The sequence below is a fragment of the Lagopus muta genome, chromosome 2 (genome assembly GCF_023343835.1).
Source record: "Lagopus muta isolate bLagMut1 chromosome 2, bLagMut1 primary, whole genome shotgun sequence".
In the NCBI taxonomy this organism is placed as follows: domain Eukaryota; kingdom Metazoa; phylum Chordata; class Aves; order Galliformes; family Phasianidae; genus Lagopus; species Lagopus muta.
Window position 1 is genome coordinate 10,456,527 of NC_064434.1, and position 24,030 is coordinate 10,480,556.

At 41.6% G+C, this 24,030-nt stretch overlaps 1 protein-coding gene across 1 annotated transcript; it reads left to right on the forward strand.

Annotated features, from left to right (window-relative positions):
• The first annotated feature begins 16,972 nt into the window (after positions 1-16,972).
• NT5C1B (5'-nucleotidase, cytosolic IB) lies at positions 16,973-23,708 on the forward strand. The gene is made up of 6 exons (XM_048936223.1): positions 16,973-17,188; positions 17,265-17,432; positions 20,633-20,762; positions 21,255-21,377; positions 22,044-22,228; positions 22,769-23,708. The coding sequence occupies exons 1-6, from the start codon at positions 17,060-17,062 to the stop codon at positions 23,105-23,107; spliced, it is 1,074 nt and encodes a 357-aa protein (XP_048792180.1). The 5' UTR covers positions 16,973-17,059; the 3' UTR covers positions 23,108-23,708.
• The last annotated feature ends 322 nt before the right edge of the window (positions 23,709-24,030 follow it).

Below are 24,030 nucleotides of genomic sequence, written 5' to 3' on the forward strand. Positions count from 1 at the left end.
TGGGCTTGAGGCATCTGCCGGTATCTCTGGTTGGCTGAGGTGGCCATCACCAGCAACAAGGAGTCCAAAACACCACCAAGAAAAAATGTGGTAGTTACAAGTGTGCAACTGACTGAAGTGTTTTCTTTCTTTGACTAGTACTGAAACACATGTTTTTTTGATTCTCTGGGCTTTTTTTGTTTGTTTGTTTGATGGTTGGTTTGGTTGGTTGGTTGATGTTTTTTGTGGGTTATTTTTTTTTCCTTTCTATTAGTTATGAACATTTCTATTTGTACAAAAGCAATAATATTTTAGGTCTCTATTTCAAATGAACATTGGCTAACAAGATTGGCCAACTCTACTGGCCCCAACAGGCCACTCCAATATATCTTGGCTTTGCCTTCTAACTCAAGAAGAAACTACAGTGAGAGCTGGAAAATAAATCATTAGCTTTTAAGTGCAGAAAAGGACAGGCTTCTTTTTCAAAGCTGGTGCCAGAATCACTTCCAGGAGTGATCAGAAATTGGGAACTTGCAGCTAAATCCTGGGATTTCGTTTTGTTCTTCCTTGTTTGCCTTCAAAACGATGAAGCGTTCAGAGAATGCTTTGCAAAACAGGTGACAATGAGGATTGCAAGCACCCTTTTAAATATAAAACACCTATATGAAAGAGCAAAAAATGGGTAAAAAAACCACTGAACTTTTTTTATCTGCCCTTCCTTCATCACCACCCTAAATGCGTGCTCAAAATTACTGTTTGTGTGATATTTTACTCTAAGTACAAAGGAAGGGAAATTTGGCCCAAACTCAGAATAAGTTCTCTGTTTTGTCAGTGTGAAATACTTGATAATTTGTAATGCATTTAGCCATTAATCATTTTAAAGGGCTTTTAAATGGGCACAAAGTCCTTTGAGTCTTTTCCATATACAGACATTGGATCAGGGACCTTTGCTACAAATTACTTTTGTCTGGACTTCTAATACAAAATCAACTTGAGAACAAGGGAAATACATCACTGTTAAATTTTATTATAAGACAGAGCCATTATAACACATCATGGGAAACATTTTTGAGCTGTTCTATTAATAACAGCAGTGCTTGATTTCTTTGGTTTAAACTTACCTTTTTCACATTTTCTTGTGACATTTTCCAGATATAAATTGTTATGATGAAGAGTCATTCATAGCAAGGGAAAAAGCTGTAATTATGTTTCTCTTTTCTAAAAGAAAGTGGGGCTGGAAGGGGATTATTTTACACAGATCAGTGAAGGACACCCTAATAAAGATTGGTCTGGAACATTTCTTTTTATGACAATTGACTTATCGGCAAGAGTCATTGTAGCAAATCTGGAAATTACATAATTGCCAGAAACTGTAGATATTTGACTTGGCAAGAACCTTAGGTGTCTCTGATTTATTATTGTAAGAATTTGGCTCTGCAGAGATGAAGAAATGTTTAATGAAAGAACAGTAGAATACAAATGAAACAGGCAGAGATCCTGTTTTCTGAGGCTATATTTAACTACATTGTCACTACTACTGTAACACAAATAAACTGAACTGAAAACGTCCGGGATGGCAAACTGGCACAAACATCAATCTGCATGAAAATACTAATTTCAACAGCTAAACACTCGTCTTCTCCATTGTGTTCTGCACTTCAATCAAGTTATTTGTGGGTCATTCACTTCATTAGACACAGGCACAATAATAAAACATAAAGGTAAAAAAAAAACTTGCTTTTTTTTAATCTGTCCTTCAAAAGGCAGTGAAGTCCTTCCAAGCAACATCTGAAGGCATTAAGCAATGCCAAAATTACAAGAAATGTGGGTGACCAAGATCAGAGTGGTGAAGCGGGAACATTAAGAACTTAGAGTTGGAGGATTTGCAGACCACAGCAATTCCGAAAACACCATAATTATTCTTTGTATCAGAAGAGCAGGTCACCACACAGTAGATTAAGGTGAATGTCTTTGCTTAAACCATTTGCATCAAAGAGATTTACTTTGGCAAGTCCTCCTGGAGAAGTTTCCCCTTTGATAAAGTTCAGTCTCTCTTGCTGGAGAAAATGCTGTTTCCTGAAAATGGATTATAATCTAGTCTTTAATATCTCCTTATGTTTCTCATGTTTATCTTACTACCCCATGGAGGAGCTCCTAAGAACATCCCACAGTTTATCTGTCTTGGCGTTCAGCAGGGTGGCAAGGAAATCAATGGCACTGCTGCTGCCCTGCTCGGTGTTGTAAAGGGAAAAAAGTCCTACTGCTGTGTGAGATCCACATTCCTATCTCCCAGAAGACACATGTGCTGGCACCACCATCGTCCATTAGACCAGAAGATTGAGTCTGCTGTCAGCTTCTCTGCTGGCACTTGGACAGACCGCTGCCCTGCCAGGGCTCTGATCATGTCGGTGTTATGGAGGAGTAGAACACCCTGTTAGAAAAAAAATGATTCTGATGAAGTGGAAAACTCAGATGATGTATTTCTCTGTCCAGAGATTAGAAAGAAATATGGTACGAAGTCATACAAAAATCACCTTGTTATCTCTATATTTTTCCAGAAGTAAATACTGAATAGATGTTACTGGACACATTGGGAGAGAGAAGATATGTCAGAGAGCCTGAGGCTCTTCTCTGAACGATGGAGGTATCATTAACAATAAATCAACCTGCTCCCTATTGACCATGATGTTATAAATGACTGAGGCCACATAGGCAAAGGTATTTCCAGAGACTGGAATGCAGAAATCTGCCCAAAAGCTTTAATTCCAACATGAGTAGATGTTTAGAGTCAAGGTTTTTTAGTAAATAACAGTCAGTGCATACTACCGTGGCCAACAGCTACGAGATACAGTTTAGTGGCTTGTGGCAGCAAGAGTAATGGGAGGACAGTTGGACTAGATGATCTTGCAGGTCCTTTCCAAACTTGTGATTCTATAATTCTATGTGTAAAAATCAGAAAACAGAGCAAGTCCAAACTACTTGCTTTGGGCAATGCCGCTCTGTGGGTGCAAGAAGAGCAGCATGGCTCATGCAGTACATCATGTGCTGCCAGAGCATTTATTTATCGGCAGGCTTATGAAGGTTTTGGTTTCCTCTCTCATAAGCACCAGCCACAACATCTTTCTGAATGACAGAAAACTCTTTTTAACCTTCCATCAGAATTTATTTGTATTTTCTGAGACTACCTTTTCTTCTAGGAAAACAATCATAGTCCACCTCGTCTTCATGATTTATATCATGTCATTTTTAAACATTTATTGTATAATATAATATGAACATTTTTGTTTATTTTCCCCTTTTAATTACATTGCAATCTTTAAAAATAAATACAGATTTAAAAGCCAATTAAGTCTTAAAATAATAAGAAAGCCACTGACAAGAAATCTGAAACTAAAGGCATTACACAGTTATTATTTCAGCGGTGTCTGGCTGTAAAAAAACGTATTGTAAGGTCTCGGATAACTTTTTCATTCATTCCTTATAAGGTCATGCACTAATACTGTAAAATCCAAAGTCAAGAGCGAGGAAGAACCTCATTCTCACCTGTGCTGAGAAGAAGTGGAGTCATAAGAGTTCTTACTCGTTGCAAACACATTGCACTGTCTACTTACACATCCTTAAAACTGAGAGCAGCCACTACATTGCCAACCATTATACAAGCTGGAGTCAGGTGCCCTGGAGGTCCTGATGCCAGGCTCCCTGCAGTGGCATTGCAGGATGAGGAGATGCTATCCCAACACAGTGTGGGTCCTTCAGTCAGAGTGCCTGCTGTAGCCCATTGGTTTTTGTATGATATCAGAATAGTTGATACACCAAATGTTATGGCTGATGTTTTCCTACAGCTTCACAACGTAACTTAACTTTACTGGGATATATTATGAAATTGGTATCCACATCCTCTGAAAAACTAATTTTACCTATGTTTTTGTGCTTTAATTTATCTGACTACTTACCTTCCTTTGCTTTTCATCAGAATCATATGCAGTGCACGGTTTGCACTTTAGAGTCTTTTTCTTGGCACTAAATAAAACCCAAGAATGTGGCTACCAGTTATTTCACAGCTTTTTACTCAATGGCAAAGAGCTCTCCCATTTTGGAATGAATACAGGATGTTGGCAGAATATGTATTAATAGCTATAACTTAAGCTGACTAATATTTTCCACCTTGCCAAAGGTTTAAATCTTTGCATTTTATTATTATTATTATTATTATTACTATTCTAAACTCAGCCTCAACTGAGAAAAGTTATTTCAGCAAAATTTGTTCATCTGCCTCTCATAATGCAGTTCAGGAATAACAAAATGTTTGGCTCACATTAACATTTTTAAGTAACTTTTGCCATATTTCTGAAAATCAACTTAAATTTGCCAAGTCATGAGACTTTGGAAAAGCTGTTTACGTGTGCCCAGGAGAGATATACTTGAGTTAGCAAGAATTCATGAAGTTAAGATCTGCAGTGACCATATTCCATTCTCACCCAGATTCCCAAAAACCTTCTGCCAACATTCTGAAACCCACAGAAGAAGACAAAAAAGAAACAAAAACCTGTTATAGAGAGTTAAGAGCCTTTTGGTTGGTGCTTTTGTACTATGTGGAATCTGTTATGGTGACAGAAACTACAACAAAATACAGTGTTTTTCCCCTCATCTCAATGGTACTTTTGTGATGTTCATGACTGGTGAAGAGGAACAACCTGATGAAATTCAGCTTAACTGGAGATCTGAGGAGCTTAACAGAGAGGTTTCTATCTCAGATGATTCTTACAGGGCAAGAAGAAATCAACTGTCTAGATATCATGCAACTCTTCCATTTCAAATATCCAGCCAATAGAGCAAACCCAGTGTTCCCTGTGCCACTTTCAATTTCTGAGGCAGTCTGCTAAGAGTTAAAGATTTCATTTCTGTGGGGGCTGTATGCAAACCTTGTCACTGGCAGTCTGCTGTGGCTCATTTGAGCCTATTCCTGGGCAGGCAAGCCAATATCTGGAAGGGTGAAATTCTTCTACGTAAGATATCTCACTCCCAGCATGAAGGACAGAATTTTGACCATAGACTTTAATTTAAAGATGTCATGTGAAAGAGGTACATGAACAGGGAGGAAAACCATTAAACTGATTAGAAAAGGCAGTGAGAAATACCATATCCAAATATCTGTGATATTATTAGAGATATAAATACCACCAGGAACTGTGTCATTACAGCAGAAATGAGTGGATAGACTGGAGAACAAGCGGTACCAGTAATGATAAGCACTAATTACTTCTGGATTTGATAAACAGCAGATTTCATCACATATCTCCAGTCTGGATACGAAGCAATGTTATTTTTACTTGATTCATGTAAATGGTAAGGATATTAAAGAAGCAATATCTACAGTGATAGATACAGATAGCTTTTTATCAGACAATTATTAATTGAGTCAGCTGTAAATAAGCTGAAGATCCAAGTAGCATTCAAGACTTTGAGACAGAACTAGAAGGAAGGAAACAGATGTAGAATAAAATGCCAGATAGTTTTAACAAAGGCAGGCCATGCAAGAATACATATTTTTTCACTAATGTCTGATCTTATACAGAGGAAGTTCTTTAAAAAAATCTTGAAGATTTTACAAAAAAGACAGACAAAAAAGAGTTTTATTTTGGTTATGTGATATGACTGCATACATAATGATTTATTACAGAATCTTTTATTTATGTGATATTATTAAATGAATATTAAGGTGGAGAAGGAGTAACTAAACGGAACCTGGAGAAACTCATTGGCTGATGGTAATTAGTCTTGAGTCATTCATTAATCTGATTCTATTTAATTTTTGTTAATGACTGCAGTCATTTCTGGTTTTGAGAAGTCAGTAAATTTTATCTGGTTCACTTCAATTTGTTCAGTAAGGTTGAATGACCTTGAAAGCTAGCAGATGAAAAATGAAATGAAATGTAATGATACACGGCACAAGATTAAGAAGTGCAGAAAATGAACAAGAAGTCTGGCATCTCTCTGGTTAACAAAAGCTGCTAGAAAAGAATTAGTAAATATTGCTGAAATGTAATGAGCACATACCAAGTGACACACAAGTCAAGGCTTAAAAGCAACTCAAATTTCTTATTCCTGGACGATCATTTATGGACAGCTTTTAGAGACAAGAGGCTCGATGAATTAGGATCTAAATGATCTACAGCAATCCAAATAATGTGTTCAGTACCCCAGGAAATGAAATGCCACAAAATCCTGGTAAAACATTGATATACACACAAAAAAACTTTGGTTACTTTGGTTTATTGGGGGGTTACTGGAATTGGAACAGATGCAAAGAAAGACAACTAGAGTGAATGGGGAAAGCACTTCACTGAAATAAAGGCTAAAAAAAGAAAAGAAAGACATCAAACTAGTTTTAATATGCACATCAGTAAACTCACAGATAATGTGAATTCAAGGAAACAGACTCAGGAAATCTGTTCTCACTCTTTGCCTCTCTTCCTTCTTTCTACACTGTATATAGCAATATTTTGTTACTGAAATTGAAATTTATCCAGGCACCAGATTTTCAGGCTAAATTTTGTGACTGGTTTTCCCAGCAGTGCTGTCGGCAGTGGGATCAGGACCAGCTCAGCCTTCTGATTCCAGAGTCGCAAGTCACAATTTACAACAGTCTTTTCAGCCCCCATAAGCAGACAGGGCAGAGCGAAGGGCCATGGCTGTAGGTCACAAAAACACTCGATGCAATTTAATTAAAACCATATGCAGGCAGTGGAAGACACTGTCATCAGGGAACAAGTCATTGGGAACTGCCAGAGGCCTGCTCGCTGCATGTTCACAGCTCCCAGCCTGAGTTTCTCCAGAAGTACTATTCAATTCCATTTCACAGTATTTCACCAAGTTTAAAAACATGATTTACCCATCTTATCTATTAGTATGAAAAGAAAAGTCTCTCCAGGGTGCATGCGAGGAATGAATTGTCTTTTCTACATACCTCTCTCACAGAGGAAGCCCACAATAACTGCAACTACCCTGGAAATTTCTGTATTGGAAGGAAATTACAATGAAAGCAGGGCAAAGAGTCTGTGTTTTGTTTAAGGTCAGGAGCCGGAGCTGATTGCACAACCCAGTTGTGTGATTCAAGGCCTATAAAAAGCCCTCTGAATTTCTGTTGGATTTTGTGATGGAATTTCATATTGTAAAAGCCTCCTACTGGAAACACTGCTTTTATGTTATTACTGTTGTTATCGTTGCTGCTCTTGCTGTTATCATTCCATCTCCTTGAGAAATATATTGAAAACAGAGAAATGCAAACACAGCTTTGATGTAAATAATACAACTTAATAGGTACATCCAAGGAAACTAAAAGCAGACTGCTGGAGTGTTACCTTCCCTGATCAGTGGATGGTGCTGTACTGTGCTGTGAGCTGATGTAATGCATGAGGAACATTGTAAGTTACATGATAAAAGGAGAAGCCATAGCACAAGGAGCTTTGGTTTGAGTGTGGGTCTCAGCCTTGTTTGCAGATCAGTCCCACAAACTCACCAGTGTCACTTGGCCCCCTCTGCCAGAGGGTGCTCACAGCAACCTGGTTTTCATCGACTCAGCATCATAGAACCACTGAGGTTGGAAAGACCATTAAGATCGCCCCATCCCTGGAAATGTTTAATGCCAGGTCGTATGAGGCCCTGGGCAATCTGATTTAGTATTTGATCTAGTGGTTGGCAGCCCTGGGGAAGAGGGATTGGAACTTGATGATCCTTGAAGTCCTTTCCAATCCAAGTCCTTCCATGATTCTACGATCACCTAGATCAGCCCATGACTGTGATTGCTGTAGACCATGTCCCTCAGTGTGACATCTAGCCTTTTCTTGAAAACCTCCAGGGATGTGAAGTGGGCCATGTGTGGGCCAAGTGCAGGATTGAGGCACTGCTTTGCAAGTGCCTGAGTCAGGGGCCTGGCTGCAGGGAGGCACGAGGAGCAGAGCAACTGTGCGAGTCCCACACTTCATGCTTGAGGTCTGCAAAAGTCATTTTCTTTCTGCTGAGAGGACTGAGGAGGGGAGGATGGACTCAAATAGGGAGCACCTTCCTGTGTGTTCCTACAGGATCAAACACAGAAGTTCCCTAGGGCTTTTGGAGGCCCTTGGTAACTAGCATAACACAAACAATAACAGATTATCATCACTTTTAGTCCTCATTCATTTTCTCCCGAATGCTTAACATGTCAAAAGGAGTGAGGGGACCCAAACTAGCAATGGGATACACATTCCCTGCAAAGTGGAGTCACACTGTAACTTAAGTAACAGGCACGTCACGTGCAGGTTGATGACAGGTCTGAAGCTATGGCTTAGAGAAGCCCTAAATCTCCTCCTGTATTTATACTTCTGGCTCCTCTCTTCCCCTAGTGCTGCCCTAATCAATTGTAATCCTCTTTTTGGAAATAATGGTAGCCATGTGCAGTCAGAAAAAAAACTTTCTGCAGTTAAAGCTCACCTCTTAAGTTGGATGTTAGGGAAAACTTCTCAAGATAGAGTGGTTGGGCACTGGCACAGGCTGCCTGGGCAGGTGGTGGCGTCACTGTCCTTGGGAGTGTTCAAGAAATGTGGAGATGCTGCACTGAAGGAGATGGTTTAGTGGGTAATATTGGGGGTAGATGGACAGTTGGACTGGTTGATCTTAGTTTTCTTTTCTAACCTTAATGATTTTATGACTCTATGAATCTGTTGGTATAATCACACCATTCCACATCTTTTCCTTGGAGCAGTTTGTGCTTCTGACTAAATCCCTTTTCTTTGGGATAGAGCTTATGAAGAGTATTTTCTTTTCAGATGCTCTTAAGGAACACGCAAAAAGGCTTTGTCCTCAAGGACAGCAGCAGGAGGGCTGGCTATGCACACAAAAAATCCTGTCCCAGTGTGCTGTGTAGATCCCATTAGTTGTGTGTTACACCATGGGGGCAGAGTAGTGAAGCTTTCTATGTATGTAAAGAGAAAAGGCAGATGTTCTGTTTTAGAAAAGCAGTGGTTCTGTTTTCCCCCAATATACGTGTGAAGGACAGCCAGTGCTATGGTGCATTACGGGTATTTTTGTTCCAGTGGTTCTGGTTGGGCTGCTATCTCTGCCCAAAGCCCATAGGACCGACTGTTCTGTCATCGCAACAGGGACTGTGCACTACTTCCCTCACTGACAGTCAAGTGCAAACTTTGAGACCTTGTTCTGATGATGAGATTAGTGTGAAACCACATTCTGCTCAGAAGAGCTGGAGAAACCCATCTAACAGCCTTGTTTTTGTTGAATATAACTAGTAGCACAAGAGGGATTAAGTGCTATATCCAAAGCATTTTTGCACAAGCATGTGGAAATATGACCTACAAGTCTTTCTCAATATGATTTTCTCATTAAAGACTATAACCTAATCTTATATGATCACGGAATCTAAAGTGTCCTAATAGCTAGATCATTGGGCACTTAATGCAAAATAGTATATTTAATTACCTGGGTGAATCCTAAAATAGTATAACTTCTGAAACAGAAAAACTAATCAAAAGGGGAAGAGCAGTAAATGTAGTCTACCTTGATTTTAGAAAGGCATTTGATACTGTCTCCCACGACATCCTTATAACAAAGCTGAGGAAGTGTGGGATAGACAAGTGGAGTGTGAGGTGGGTTGAGAACTGGCTGACTGGCAGAGCACAGAGGGTCGTCGTTGGCAGCGCAGAGTCTGGCTGGCGACCTGTAATCAGTGGAGTCCCCCAGGGGTCTGTGCTGGGTCTGGTCTTGTTCAACATCTTCATCAATGACCTTGATGAGGGGATAATGGCCACCCTCAGCAAGTTTGCTGATGATACGAAGTTGGGAGGATTGGCTGACATACCTGAAGGCTGTGCTGCCATTCAGTGAGACCTGGACAGGCTGGAGAGCTGGGCAGAAAAAAACTGGATGAGGTTTAACAAAAGCAAGTGCAGAGTCTTACGCCTAGGGAGGAATAATTGCATGCACCAGTACAGGTTGGGGGATGACCTGCTGGAGGGGAGCTCTGCAGAGAGGGACCTGGGCATCCTGGTGGACGACAGGTTGGCCATGAGCCAGCAGTGTGCCCTTGTGGCCAAAAAGGCCAATGGCATCCTGGGGTGCATTAAAAAGAGCGTGGCCAGCAGGTCGAGGGAGGTGATCCTCCCCCTCTACTCTGCCCTGGTGAGGCCTCATCTGGAGTACTGCGTCCAGTTCTGGGCTCCCCAGTACAAAAAAGACAGGGATCTCTTGGAAAGAGTCCAGCGGAGGGCCACGAAGATGGTGAAGGGCCTGGAGCATCTCCCCTATGAGGAAAGGCTGAGTGAACTGGGTCTGTTCAGCTTTGAGAAAAGGAGACTGAGAGGGGACCTGATCCAGGTTTATAAATATCTAAGGTGTGGGGGCCATAGTGGTGAAGCCAGTCTCTTCAGTGGTACGTGGAGACAGGATAAGGGGAAATGGACATAAGCTGCAGCATAGGAAGTTCTGCATGAATGTGCACAAGAACTTCTTTACAGTGAGGGTGACGGAGCACTGGAACAGGCTGCCCAGGGAGGTGGTGGAGTCTCCTTCTCTGGAGATGTTCAAGACCTGCCTGGATGCCGACCTGTGCGACCTGCTGTAGGGAACCTGCTTTGGCAGGGGGGTTGGACTCGATGATCTCTGGAGGTCCCTTCCAACCCCTACAGTTCTGTCATTCTGTGATTCTATGGGTTTCAGCATGTAGGTCTCAGTCTTGCTCAGACTTGTTGCTCTGTAGATCTACTTGCTTGGCTAGGGCCTCCATTTGTTTCTATTATCAACGAGACAATTGGTGCATAATAAAAAACATTTAAAGAATTATCTCTGTTATACAGATCTGAATGTAAATTTTGGGGGGGTACTGTATTTTTTACTCTGTAGAATCCATGGGATTTGCATGCATATTTTGCCAACTTTCCATCTTATTTTTGTGTCTGGTTGTTTTCTTTTGCAGACACTCTGCTTCATCTGGGAACATAGCCCATAGCAAAACTCCATTGCTGCAAAAACAAAGTCAGACCAATTAAATCCATTACTATTGCTGTTGTTTTCATTGGTGGTAGTTGTATTGCTGTTTTGTTTGGTTTCACTTTTAATCCATCAGTATGATTTGATTAGTTTCTTTCCTAAGTTAGCTGAAAAAGCATTAATATAATTATTTTATTACAGCTTATGCACCTTTATTGAGGTTTTTTTTTTTAACCACGGACTTTCAGCAAGACTACATTCTTGTCTCATTCACCTTTTTTTACAAGGGTAGATAATGGCAGGACAAAGGGAAATGGTCTTAAGTTGAGGGAGGGAAGATTTAGGTTGGATACTGGGGGAAGTTCTTTAGTATGAGAGTGGTGAGGTGCTGGAACAGGCTGCCCAGAGAGGTTGTGGATGCCCCATTCCCTGGAGGTGTTCAAGGCCAGGTTGGATGGGGCCCTGGGCAGCCTGGTCTGGTATTAAAGAGAGGTTGGTGGCCCTGCATGTGGCAGGGGGGTTAGAGATTCATGATCCTTGAGGTCCCCTCCAATCCAAGTCATTCTATGATTCTATGATTCTATGATTCTGTGATTCTATGATTATTCTGTAATTCTATGATTGACTCCTGCTCAATTGTTGTGAGAGAAGTCACTGAATCCTTCTTAATTCTTCCACTAGCAAACACCTAGCTGGGGCAGGAATATTCAGTCCTGAAGCTAAGATGCTGTTTTATCATATTTTTTGGCTAATGCTCAGGTAAAAATAACATTTTTCTGAATTTCAGGATTCTCTTTGGTTTGTTTCTGAATGCTTGTGATTACATAAGGAGCTTTCCTTGGGGGAAAAGTAAGCTCACAACTTGTTGTTCAGCTCAGAAGAGTTAGCAAGTCAGTTCAGTCATATGAATACTACAGACGTTATCCTTTTCTAGGAAAATTTGTAGTAAGCCCTGAGAAGAAACATCCAGAAAACTAAGGACACAGTTTAGCTACTGATTTCATCCTGACAAGATTAAGGAATAGAAAAGCTCAATAAAAAGAGAAACAAAACTGTCGTTGCAATAATTAAACAGGATTTCTTAGAGAAAGGAGATGAGAAGTCAGTGAGCCTTATATCTCCACGCAGCAGTACCCACAGTATCTCTGTACGTATGCTGGATTGTCACCTAACCAGGTTGGGTGGTTGTGACAGTGCACTCCTTGCCCCCACACCCAGCCCTGTGCTTATGTCCAAGGCATAGTGCATACCATGAGGTGTGTACCATAAGACCTTGTCCTTGGGACTAATAACAATCAGGGTTTCACCATCAGCGCTCAGACACGTGATGACAGACAGAACCAACAAATCATCTTACCCCATAAACAGCAAGCAGTCTGAGAACCCCTTTGAGAGTTCTCCTTGCAAGCAGCTGGCTGCACATCAGAATCTCCCCTTGAGTAGGGATACCACTCACGTTTACTCAATGGCTGCACAGAGATTCACCTAGGATGTGATGACGTCTTGCTGACAGATCCTCAGTAAGTGATTTATTGTTTTTAAGCCATACCAGCTTCGCTTAGATTAATTATCCTCTCCACCCTCTGTGTAGCAAATGGCCACGGATATCTGGCTGTTTCAAATCTTGTTAAGTCGCTGTCACCATTGTTCAAATTACCACATTATATCTACTTTATATCAATAAATATCTTTCTGCCTTCCTCTTATGAGCAAAGTGTGCAGTGTGCTCGTCTCCTTCCGTGTCTGTTGCCAACCTCTGTACTGCTGGGTTTGGGTGTCACATAATCCGCCCCATGAACACTGGAATGAGTCATGCAAAGGGTAGTGGAGATAGAATAGATAGCCTTAGCAGAACATGAGCTGTCAATCACTATCCAGCTTATGTTTCTGTTGCAAATGAATGCCTTAGTACACAATTAGTCATACAAGAATCACAGGAGGCACAGCCTGAAGTGGCCCTGGTATGACTGAATGAGACCCCAGAGACTGAATGTCTGTGACATAATCATGCACAATACGAAGTAGGACTGACAAATTTAAAGGCAGAAAAGGTCTTTCCGTTGTGATCTTTTCCTTACTTCTGGTCTCAGTATGTTAAATGTTTGGAAATATTTCACATCCTTCCAGATAGAAGTGTGGGTTTGCTTTTTTTTTTTTCCCATTAATAACACACTTTGAGCTCCTTCTTGAAAAGAAACATATAAATGTTACTTAATGGTTGCTTTTAATATTGGAAAAATACATGGCGCTCAAGCAAGGGAACTTTTTTCCCATTCTGCTGGTTCCAACAGCCCAAGGCATGTAAAAAAAAAAAAAAAAAGAAAAGAAAAAAAAAGCACACAAAGAGTTACACACATCTTTTTAGTTTTAATACAAATGCCCTAGAACTTTACAAATTAATGGGTGATAGCAGAAAATTCCTTTCCTTTTGAGTTTAGCTCAGAAACCACAAAATCACTCCATTTTGGACCCATTCCTATTCTCAGACTCCCCAGGAGATTCAGTAAAAGCAAGACACAGCTATTTATTGGAACTCCATGGGCATTACCACATTTTTTAGATGTAGATAAGGCAGCTACATGCCGTGTTTGGAAAGTCAAGATTTCATTTATAAGGTGCTGAAGCTGGAAGGCTTTCATGTCAGGCCTGAAGTTCACAATCTCCAGCGAAGGAGGAAATGGAGGGTATGTCAGCAGCGAGCAATGGAGTGCAGAACAGAGACAGCTCAGCTCAGTGCATATGTTCACACAGATGAGTGCTATGTAGAGATACCATGTGGGTTCTGAGAGTTAAATATTTACGTTAGCATAGCATTGCTTTCAGCAGCAGCACTTCAACAGCAGTGCTTGGGACCAGAACCAAGTTATCATCTTTTACATTTTCAGATGCCTTGCAAAGGTTAAAAGGAGTCTTCAGTCCTTCAGCGATAACTCTTTTTGTTGGGTTGGAGGAACACAAATAACACCATTCAATAAAATGCAATTCACCAACTGCAGCACTTAATCAGGACTAGATGCATGAATAGCATCTTATTAGAGAGCACCTCAGGCTGGTGCTGAAGCCTTTGAGCAGGACAGTGGGAACGACTGGGACGAGATGCAGCTGTTCTATGGCTGAACTCCCTTTTTCAGCTTTTCCCCCATGCTGGATGCTGACAAACATGCAGGGATTTGCCTGATCTTACTACAGGAAGGAGAGGGGGCTCTCAGTAGCATGTCATGCAGCAGCTCTGAGTACAGACAGTGCAGGGAAACGTTCAGGATCAAAACTCAGGGAAGAGAATCACAGAATCATAGGGGTTGGAAGGAACCTCTGCAGATAATCTAGTACAACCCAGATGCTCAAGCAGGTTCCCTACAATGGGTTGCACAGAAAGTATCCAGACAGGTCTTGAATATCTCCAGACAAAGAGACTCCACAACCTTTCTGGGCAGCTTATTCCAATGCTCTGTCACCTCCCTGTAAAATATTTATTCCTTGTATTTGTATGAAACTTCCTGTGTTCCAGTTTCTGCCCATTGTCTCTTGTTCTGTCACTTCATGGCAATGAAAAGAGTCTGTCCCCATCGTTTTGATGCCCGCACTTCAGGTATTTATAAACAGTTATGAGATCCCCCCTCAGCTTTCTCTTCTCCAGATTGAACAGTCCCAGGTCTCTCAACTTTTCCTTGTGCTACAGGTCCTCAATAATCTCTGTGGTCCCCTGCTGGACCCTTTCTAGGAGATCCCTGTCTTTTCTGAAGTGAAGAACCCAGAACTGAATACAGTACTCCAGATGTGGCCCTCATCTAAGATGAAGGCAGAGGAGAGTAGGAGGATCACCTCCCTCAACCTACTGGCCACATTGTTCATGATGCAGATGCCACTGGCCTTCTTGGCCTCAAGGGCACATTGCTGTCTCATGGCCAACCTGCTGCCCACCAGGATACCTAGGTCTTTCTCTGTAGAGCTCCTCTCCAGCAAGTCATCCTCTAACCGGTGCTGTTACATGTGGTTATTCCTTCCCAGGTGCAGGGCCCTACACTTGCTCCTGATGAAGTTCATCAGGTTCTTCTCTGCCCAGCTCTGCAGCTTGTCCAGGTTTCAGTAAATGGCTGCACAGCCTTCTGATGTGTCAGCTGCTCCTCCCAGCTTTGTATGGTCAGCAAACTACACCTATTAGTAGCAGAGCCACTAAATCCAGATTCATTCAGATGTCTGTTAAGCCTTTGATGTTGCACAGAATCACAGAATCACAGAATGGCCAGGGTTGGAACGGACCTCAAGGATCATGAATCTCTAACCCCCCTGCCACACGCAGGGCCACCAACCTCCCCATGTAGTACTAGACCAGGCTGCCCAGGGCTCCATCCAACCTGGCCTTGAACACCTCCAGGGAACGGGGCATCCACAACCTCTCTGGGCAGCCTGTTCCAGCACCTCACCACTCTCATAGTAAAGAACTTCCCCCAGTATCCAACCTAAATCTTCCCTCCCTCAACTTAAGACCATTTCCCCTTGTCCTGCCATTATCAACCCTTTCAAAGAGTTGATTCCCCTCCTATTTGTAGGTACTGAAAGGCTGAAATGAGGTCAGCCCGCAGCCTTCTTTTCTCCAGGCTGAACAAGCCCAGCTCCCTCAGCCTGTCTTCACAGGGGAGGTGCTCCAGTCCCCTGATCATCTTCGTGGCTCTCCTCTGGACCCTCTCCAACAGCTCCCTGTCTTTCTTGTACTGGGGGCTCCGAACCTGGACACACTACTCCAAATCGGGCTTCACAAGAGCAGAGCAGAGGGGACAATCACCTCCCTGTCCCTGCTGGCCACCCCTCTTCTGATAGAATGCTGCAATTTGACAACATCTGCTTACAATAACCCCAACTCCTCTCTTCCTATCTGACCTCCTAATAACTACTCTCAGATACTCCCCGTGCACCTCTGTTATGGTTTTCTGACAGCCCTTCTTCCCCATTTGGATCAGCCCTGCCCATTGCCTACCTTCCTCAAAGATCCTACTGCTTCCAGATCCCCTGTGCTCGGTGGGACCATGGGCAATGGAGAAATCAGGCAGCCAGGCAGTATTCATTCACTATTATGTAGCACAAGAACAAGCAGATTAATATACTGCATTTGCAGTACAAGCTTTTCCTGCAGGTGATGGGCATTAAATATTTTGAGAATTTAAATCTCTTTGAGATCTTTATCCTTCTGCCAAATTCATCTGGAACTGGGCATCACTAGGGAACGATGGACAGATGGTATAATCACATAAGCCTTCTTGCATCAGGAAACCCTGTTAAAAAAAAAAAAAAAAAAAAAAAAAAAAAAAAAAAAAAAAAAGAAAGAAAGAAAGAAAGAAAAAAAGCAAAAGCAGCAAATGCAATTACTCCTTTTGGGGATGGACAAATGATTTGCTGAAGATTATGCAACAGCAAGGGGCTGAGGCAGCGTTTAGGGTCTGCCTTCAAAATGTTCCAGCTCCTCTGAACTGAGCTGTGTGCTGACACTGTGGAGTCACCACTTGCCAACAGCGGTTGCAGATGCACTGAGCCCAGACAGCAGAACTGCTTCCTTCCCCACTGCCACCTCCGGCCCATCAGCACAGGGAGCGCTGCTACGGTTCAGATAGGCTGGAAGCATTTCCGAGCGGTATGCATGAGATAAGTAGGCCATGTTATGTAAGTGTCCCTGTGCGGGATCCTGTCTTTTAGGACCAATCCACTTGCCAGAATGACAAACGCTGTGTTTAAATGACCATTCCTAACAGCTGCGTGGAACAGTGGACCCCAGGCTGCTCCAAGGCCAAGCAGATCGTTATTACTGTATTTTGTATTTTTTCTCGCCACGGACTTCTTCCAACCAATGTTAAAGCAATAATAAATCTCTAAGTGCAGATAAAATGTCATCCGTAGATAGGATCAGTGCCTGCGGGTGCTGCCTAACATCGAGCAGGGCGTGGACGCGCTCTGTCCCCGCTGCCCCAGGGGCGGGTGCTGCTGGGCTGGAGCGAAAGGGAACGCCGCCGCCCTGCCGCCTTCCCCTGCCCGAACGGGGCGGGGCGGCGCCGCCGCTTCCCGGTGCTGAGCTCCGGCCGCGCCCGTCCAGCGCGCCCCGTCCCTCGGCACCATGAGCGGCTCCGGGCCGGACGCGCCGCAGCCCGGCAGCGCCGAGGAAAGCGGGTTGCAGGAAGCCGAGCGGGACTGGGCGGCGGCCAAGGCCTTCTACGATAACCTGGTCACCAAGAGACCGCGGCCGGTGAGCGGGGGCGGGATGGGGCTGGGGATATCCGAGGTGCCGGGGGTGCCGTCGCTACCCTCCTCTCGCCCTGCAGCCCAAGCCTCAGCATGCCATCACGGTGGCCGTCTCGTCTCGAGCTCTCTTCGATCTGGTGGAGGAGCGGCGGATCTACGAGGAGCAGGGGGTGGAGAAGTACGTGGAGTACCAGCAGGAGAACGAGAACGTCACCCTGAAGCCCGGACCGGCGTTTCACTTCGTCAAGGTGCGCGGCTGCGGGGCGCTGGGGATGCTGCGAGGGCGGATCGGGAAGAGGAGGATCTGGGAGCCCTCCTTGCACAGAGATAACCCTGGCCCTGTGCCTCCAGCATTGCTGGGTGCGGGCACAGAACTCTTCCTTGTGAGGTGATTCACAGTTAAGATATGCCCCAAACTGTTGTAAGTTTGTTGCAACCTCCTCCCCTAAAATGAAACAAAACAAAACAAAACGAACCACACACAACCCTCAGTTCCTAATCCTAGTTTCACTTTTTAGTCCCACTTCTATTAGGACTGTTGTAATTAAAGACATTGTTGACTTAGCGTGAATCAAACTACTGTATACAGAAGTGAACTATTTTTATCAGCTTTAATTTTTCCTTGCTTTCCTCTTGTGAAACTCCACCTGCTGCACTTTGATCATCCATGGAGCCCCCATTACAAGGACATGGACCTGTTGGAATATGAATGCAGAAGAGGGCCATAAGGGTGCTCAGAGGGCTAGAGCACTTCTCCTGGGGTGACAGGCTGAGGGAGCTGGGCTTGTTCAGTCTGGAAAAGAGAAGGCACCAGGGAGACTTTATAGTGGCCTTCTAGTACCCTGTTTTTCTGTAGATGAGCCTACAGAAAAAATGGGGAGAAACTCTGTCAGGGAGTGCTCACAAAGGGCAAAATGTGATTGTTTTAAACTCAAAGAGGGGAAATTTAGATTAGAAGTCAAGAAGAAATTCTTTATTCAGAGCTCTGGCACAGGCTGCCCGTAGAAGCTGTGGATGCCTCATCCCTGGAGGTTGGATGTGGCCCTGGGCAGCTTTATCTGCTGGCTGGCAACCAACCCATGGCAGGGGTTGGAACTAAATGGGTTTTAAAGTCCCTTCCAACCTAAGCCATTCTGTGATTCTAAGATTCTTCCTCATCCTGGAAATAAGTCTTGAGGATCAGAAAATACAGGAGACCCTTAGTTGGGAGTCAAGGTTTGAGCAGAGGTGTAATGGAATATTTTGCCTTCATTGAACAGGATAAGAGAAATGGCCAAGGCAAACAGCCTCCAGCATGGAAAGCAAGTTAAAAAAATCCCAGGTCGAAATAATATGTATGATTTTGAGTAACATAGATTTTAGTGGGACTAACCTGAAGAAACTGCTGTCCACAGAGTTCATTTTGTATCCATGGAAAATTGGCTGATAAGCTCTGCCACAGCAATTTTAGGAACAAAAAACTTCACTTAAAGGCAGATCTTTATTGGTGTGTTCTAGTCTCAGGAACGTAAACATTTTCAGTCTATTTGATCAGGTTTTGAAACTACATAATGGAAAAAATTATTGAGGTCAGTACCCGTGCTATTAAAGTATACCAAGTAACTGTCAATAGCACTAAAAGCACAAACTTAGTAAAGGTGTTTTTAACAAAAGCATAGGTATGAAATAATTCGCTGTGTGCACTAGGGAGGCTACATTGGCTTGGGAATTTACTGCTTCTTTTCCTACCTATAGCAGATACCACAGAGCAGCCCTGCCAGCACAGACAGTTTTTAAGGGATTTTTTAAGGCTCAGTGTCCAATTCTGTTTTAATATAAGCTAGATTTGACTCACACTTTGAAAATCAGAACTGTTAGCTAGGCCAAGCTAAATGCATCTTCATCTCTGTTCCCTTTCATTATTCTGTTTGCATCTGAATTCTTTACATAATCGTAAATTGCTTAGTGACAGGAATTGTTAGGCTGCAGAAATGTAGGTTTGTTGAATGGCAGCTTTCTATCTGAGATAAAGAAAGTGCAAATAGTTTATTTTTGTTTGTATTCCTTTACTGAAATCTTTACAATACTAACTTAATGGTGTTGTATCTCATGCATGAAGTACTTAAGAACCCATGTTCCTATATCATGGGATCAACTTGGGCAGGGAATGTAGAGGCATTTGGACAGAAAATGGCATTCCCTGCCTCCGCTTCTGCTTAGTTTCTAATACTTAAAGAAATTTTTGCTATACTAGAATAGTAGCAGAGAATTTAAAAAGGGGGAAAAAGAGGTACCATGGGCTTGTAATCAGAAATTGTCTTTTTTTCCTAGACCTTATACCAGGTTCTGACTTAGAGTTCTCCTAAACATAGTCCCACATGAGGTAAATATGCTTTTCAAAGTGAGATTCCCAGAATTCCAGAATTTAGTTATATAATCTACATCTTAATTATTAACAGTTGGTCTGGCTTTTTAAAGCACCTTAATGAGAAACAACCCATCTTGCATCCATTTGATGATTCATTGTTGTCTTTATTGCTGTAAACCCAAAGAATTTCATTCAAGGGCCAAGCTCTCAAACACAGGTCTGTGTATAAATCTAGAGCAAAGTGCAAGTATTACTCCAAACGAATAAGATTCTAAATATATATCAAGAGAAGATGGATGCAGAGAGAGACAAGTGGATTGAAGGTCAAGGAAATAGAAGAATGCCAGACTGGGAATACAGCATATTGGAGTGTTAGCCCATTAAAAGTGATCTCAAATTGAAGTCAGTAAGATGTCTTCAAGCAAATCATGCTTGATAGGATACGATTTGGTGCTCATCAATTATGAACGGTCTTTGACACCTTACCACCTGAGCTGTGTTAGTGAAATCTTTGTGTAAATATATTACCCAAATTCACATTTGTTCATAAGAAGCAGTTACCTACAGAAATCCCCTTTTTCCTTTTCCTTGATTTCCCAAGAACAATCATTAAGTGGACAAGATACTACTATTCTCCAGCAATGTTTCATTAAATAGTAAGCAATATGAGCAGGAAACTTGAATGTTTCTGAAGAAGAGACTTTTCTGTTCCTGAAAAAGAATATTTAGTACCCAAAACAGAGTAAAACATTCAAAGGGAGCTTAGAATAAATTGAAGTTCAGCATGGAAGCCAAAAATATAAAAATAAAACATAGAATCAATATATGCATTGATATACTTTGGATGATCACAGCATCTCAAGAAAAGGGATTTCCATTCTAGCTAAATTCTGTAACTTTGAGCAAAAGAAACTTTCTTGTCTTAAAATGAGTTCAGGCAACCAGTTCCTGGAAGCAACAGAGGAGAATGGAATAAAACAAGTTGAGCAAGTTAAACTTCAAGTATTTCTCCTTTAAGACAGTCCCATCACTAAAGCCCCAGTGATGAGGAAGGAAGGCATATACCACGTGTCTGTTGACTTCCACATTCGTTCCCCGCAGGCACTGGAGCATGTCAATGCCAGGCTTCTTGAACTGTACCCTGATGATGAAGAACGATTTGACATTGTTCTGATGACTAACAACCATGCCCAAGTGGGAGTGAGGCTCATAAACAGCATTAATCACTACGGTAAGTAAAATAAATACTACTTTATAGAATTGCCTGTGCTTATGTAATAAAACAATTTAATTTGTTCTGCTTTGATCTTTTTGAAAACAGTTCCTTTGGTACTGACACCTGTTCCTTTGGGGTTGATAATTATTTTTGTGGGTCAAAGTGAAATAGTGTTAAACAGAATATGGTCCAAAGGTCGGACTTAATCAGGTGTGAATCCTAATTTCTGAGAGTAAGTTCATTTCTTTCTTTGGTATTCACACTCCATATACATGTCCTTTCACAGCACTTATTCTACTTAAAGGGATTTCACGTTAAGTTCTCCAGATGGAAGGACTGATTAAACATCACAGTCAGTTTAAGTTGTGTAATTTGTTGATACAGCAGTGAACAGGTTTGCCTTTTGGAAGCTTAGTGTCACTTGTAGGCTAGAGTAATTTTTCACAGCTTCCCTTTCCAGATTTGTAGTGTCAAGTAGAGTCATACCTTGTGCTGTTCTTATTTCAGGTTTAACAATCGAACGCTTCTGCATGACAGGAGGAAAAAGTCCTGTTGGCTACCTGACTGCGTATCTTACCAACTTGTACCTGTCAGCAGACTCTGAGAAAGTGCAAGAAGCTATAGAAGCAGGTTGGAATTGTCTCTGTTTGTTGTTAAAAGCCATCCTAGGAACTGTTTGTCTTTCACAGAAAGTAGTGCTGCTTCATCAAACGATGGAAGTCATTGTTATGCATGCCAAAATCTTATCATTTGGAGTTACTAAACAATATTTCTCTGCATTTTTCCCCTCAGACCCTTCAATCTGCTGATAATGCTAACTTAATCTGCCTCTACTTCTGTCTCACCTTTTTGCGTCTTCTGCTGCCATCTTCCAGGAATTGAATTCCCATGCATCCCTGCTTGTTCCCATTCAATGTGTTTGAATTGAGTCATTTGTTTAATAGGAGTACAAAAGCTAACTTCTGTGTTGTAGAAGCAAAAAATATTAAGGAAAGTAAATATTTTGACTTAACAGTCTCATTGAAATTTCATGCTTTGTCTCCTTTGCAGAGCACCTTAGGGACCAGGTTTGCGTGTTATATGGAACTGAAAGTGAGCCTATCAAATTAGTTATTTCAATGAGACAGCCTTCATATGTATGTGTTACAGATTAGCCATTGCAAACTAATTTCAGGAATGGTTTCTGCTCACTATATATAAAGATCACCACAAATAAACCATTGGAACTGAACTGCTGATAATTCTATGAATGACTTTGCAGGACATGGCAACTGAAGTTCTCTGATCTGCTTTCAGGCATTGCATCAGCTACCATGTTCACTGCCAACAAGGATGTTGCTTACTCAGATACACAGCTGAGAGTGGCATTTGATGGGGATGCAGTTCTGTTTTCTGATGAATCAGAACAGATTGTCAAAGAGCAAGGATTAGATAAATTTTTTGAACATGAACAGCTGAATGAAAATAAGCCTCTTGCACAGGTTTGTACTTGGTAGAACCATGAAATTTATCTAAAGACCACAAATATTTTTAAATCAGCTTACAATAAAATACTATCTCTACTGTTGTTAACAATGGTATAAATCAAGAGTAAAAGCTTGATCTATGGCAGTTCTGCAGAAAGCAGCATATTGGAAATTGACTCAAAATGTAATTTACTTCTTTTAATCAGGATGTAATTACAGTGTTGTCATTCATCTGAAATGACTTTGGGGACATCTGTGTAACTAAATCTGCTGTTGGGCTTTGTACAGGCAAGTGATCGCACCTTGAGGATCATTGTAAAATAAGTTTGGTGTTTTTAAAGTACACAGTATTAAGTAGTATAGTTACTTCATGTTGTAAGACATCCTGTAAGCCCTTGCAGACCCACTTAGAGATATTACACATAGAGATTGCTCCAAGCATCATAGCATTGAGGAACGAATTCTGTATGTAAGTGATAATCTGGAGGAAAGCACGGGAATTATTTTAGGAACGATGAGGAAATATTTATTGTGCATTTAATATTTCATTCTCAGGGTCCTTTGAAAGGTTTTCTGGAAGATCTAGGTAAACTCCAGAAGAAGTTCTATGCAAAAAATGAGCGATTAAATTGTCCTATAAGGACCTTCCTGGTGACAGCCAGAAGTGCAGCAAGTTCTGGAGCCCGAGTACTGAAGACTCTGCGTAGCTGGGGTCTGGAGATTGATGAGGCGCTCTTCCTAGCAGGAGCTCCTAAAGGACCAATCCTAGTGAAAATACGTCCACACATCTTCTTTGATGACCAGATGTTTCACATCGAAGGAGCACAGAAATTAGGCACCATAGCTGCACATGTTCCCTATGGTGTTGCTCAGAAATACCAAAAATCTGCATGACTGAGTGGTACCATTATGGATAAAGTTCTTGACTCAGCCAGCCTCTAATATAGTAGGTCTGAAAACCTCTACATTTGTGTACTGCAAGCACTTTCTTTAAAGATTTAAGTTCTGGCTAGAAAAACCTTTAAATGAAATATTTTTAATATAGGCCAGTTTTTCATAGTTATTTTAATAGGATTCTTAAGCAGTTTAGGGTTTATTTTTGTTTACCCTTCTGGATACAACACTGTGTTTTCAATATTAGAAAAAGATTTGTACTGTTTTTATAGTTTGAGATATATTTTCAGAGACAGAACAGTAATATTTTCTCTAAAAAAAACTATTATTGGGTTATTTATAAGAAGAAACATCTGCAGGTATAATCCTTACTGTTCATTTCTGAAATTACCACAAGTACAGTTTACCTGCATGTCATTACCTTGTTAAATGTGCATTCCGTAGCTTTGTTACCTGCAAGTTTCAGCTTCTATGGGTGATTGTCTTTCAAGTGAAATATTAGTATATGAAATAGTATATTTGATACCGTGTTTACAAGAACCCTTTATTTTTCTATATTGTTTTCCTACTGTAATAAAGCTGGCTTTACAGAACATTGTCATTTTTCTGTGTACAGGCTTTAGTATGATTTCTTATGCAAAATGAATTTATGTGATCAGCAATTCTTTATCTCTTCCCTAGCTGAGGAATTTAGAACCCGTTGTGGTTTAACTCAGCAAGCAGCTAGACACCACTCCACCCTCTGCCTATTCTCCCTACTGCTTCAGTGGAATGACAAAGAGAATTGGGGGAGGGAAAAAAAAAAAAAAGGTAGAACTCATAAGTTCTATGAGTTGAACCTCAGTATAGATTCTCTTTCTTTTCTGTCCTGCTAAGTAGTTTTTAGAAATAACAGTAATGATGATAATAAGTATGTTTATAAA